Raw genomic sequence first — 1860 nt, 5'->3', positions numbered from 1 at the left:
CAAAAAAAAAAAAAAAAAAAAGAAAGAAAGACTGAATTGAAGAGTCAGAGATGGATGCAGTCAGCAAAGAGGTGGGCAGCAGCTGTTGAGATAAGATGATTCCAGCCGGGCTTGGTGGCTCAGCCTGTAATCCCGCGCCTTTGGGAGGCTGAGGTGAGTGGATTGCCTGTGCCCACGGGTTGGAGACCCACCTGGGCAGGGAGACCTCATCTCTACAATAAAAATCAAAAAATCAGCCAGGCGTGGTAGCGCATGCCTGTAATTACGGCTACTTGGAAGGTTGAGGCGGAAGGATTGCCGGAGCCCAGCAGGTCAAGGCTGCAATGGCCGGGAGCGGCCACTGCACTCCAGTCTGGGTGACAGAGTGAGACTCCCACTCAAAAAAAAAAAAAAATGCAGAGATAAGATGATTCCTAGAATATTCTCTCCAGGACACTCACAGCAAGTGTATAGTCGGATACCTTTTCCCCTCCCTCAGGAAAAATAAGTAAATTTCTCCCTGGCTCTAGAATTTCATGTAAAAATCAAGTGTTTTCTTCCATCCCCATTTTGAAGCATCCCTTTTCATGACATATCTATCAAGATTCCTTCCCTCTGACCCTCAGTTTCTTCTCTTTGGTGTATTGGACAGGACAGTTCAGAGTGATAGGACCAAGACACCCAATCCGGGCTCTGGTGGGAGATGAAGTGGAATTGCCGTGTCGCATATCTCCTGGGAAGAATGCTACAGGCATGGAGGTGGGGTGGTACCGCCCCCCCTTCTCTAGAGTGGTTCATCTTTACCGAAATGGCAAGGATCAAGATGGAGAGCAGGCACCTGAATATCGGGGCCGGACGGAGCTATTGAAAGAGACTATAGGTGAGGGAAAGGTAACCCTCAGGATCCGGAATGTAAGGTTCTCAGATGAGGGAGGTTTCACCTGCTTCTTCCGAGATCATTCTTACCAAGAAGAGGCAGCAATGGAATTGAAAGTGGAAGGTGAGTAGTGCCATATAATAGTGGGTATTTATTACCTGTTAAGTGGCCAAGATCTCCCTTTGAGACTTAGTTTTTCTCTCAGCTGAGATGAGATCCTTCAAACCCAAACATCTCACTTCTGGGAGTCATTTCCATTAAAAAAAAATGCATCAGTAAACAGGAATTCATATATTTCTGAATGTCTGCTGTACCATTATTCAGAGTGGGGAGGAAATTGGGATCAAAATCAATGCCCTTGAGTAGGGAAGTTACTGAATAAACAATGATATTTATACAGTGAATATTATGTAGCCATTTAAAAAAATTGTTTTACATAACAAAACCTCTCTTTACAAAAATATGAGCCAGGTGTGGTGGCACACACCTGTAGTTCCAGTACTCAGGAGAATGCGTTGTAAGGATCACCTGAACCCAGGAGATTGCGGCTGAGGTAAGCCGTGATCGTGCCACTGCACTCCAGCTCAGGCAACAGAGTGAGACCCGGACTCAAAAAACCATTGTTTTAGAGCTATGCCAGATGGCTTAAAAGCATTGCATAGGGTATTGTTGAATGGCAAAAGCAAGCTGCAGAATGTAGGAAATATAACAAAACCCTGGGTGTAGTGATGCGCACCTGTAGTCCCAGCTACTCGGGAGGCTAAGTGGGAGGATCACTTGAGTCCAGACTGGGAAACAAAGTGAAACTTCATCCCTGAAAAAAGATAAAACCCAGCTGGGCTCGGTGGCTTGGCCTGTAATCCCGTGCCTTGGGAGGCTGAGGTGAGTGGATTGCCTAAGCCCGCAGGTTCGAGACCCACCTGAGCAACTTGGCGAGACCTCATCTCTACAATAAATCAAAAAATTAGCCGGGCATGGTAGCATGCGCCTATAGTTCCAGCTAC

General features: G+C 46.5%; 1 protein-coding gene across 7 annotated transcripts in view; it reads left to right on the top strand.

The window, feature by feature from the left end:
- Nucleotides 1–1860, top strand: part of MOG (myelin oligodendrocyte glycoprotein) — a 17001-nt gene that overhangs the window by 1573 nt on the left and 13568 nt on the right. For 6 of the 7 annotated variants that reach the window (XM_021707260.1, XM_021707259.1, XM_021707256.1 and 3 more), the window contains exon 2: nt 632–979. The exons of the other annotated variant lie outside the window; for it this stretch is intronic. In XM_021707260.1, the coding sequence (XP_021562935.1) occupies nt 632–979 (348 nt within the window). The remainder of the gene's footprint in view (nt 1–631; nt 980–1860) is intronic. 7 annotated transcript variants of the gene reach the window in all.

The sequence above is a fragment of the Carlito syrichta genome, unplaced genomic scaffold (assembly GCF_000164805.1).
Source record: "Carlito syrichta isolate Samal-C Ts95f unplaced genomic scaffold, Tarsius_syrichta-2.0.1 Scaffold316474, whole genome shotgun sequence".
Lineage (NCBI taxonomy): Eukaryota > Metazoa > Chordata > Mammalia > Primates > Tarsiidae > Carlito > Carlito syrichta.
Note: the sequence above shows the minus strand (reverse complement) of the source record. Positions and strands in the feature narration are given on the sequence as shown.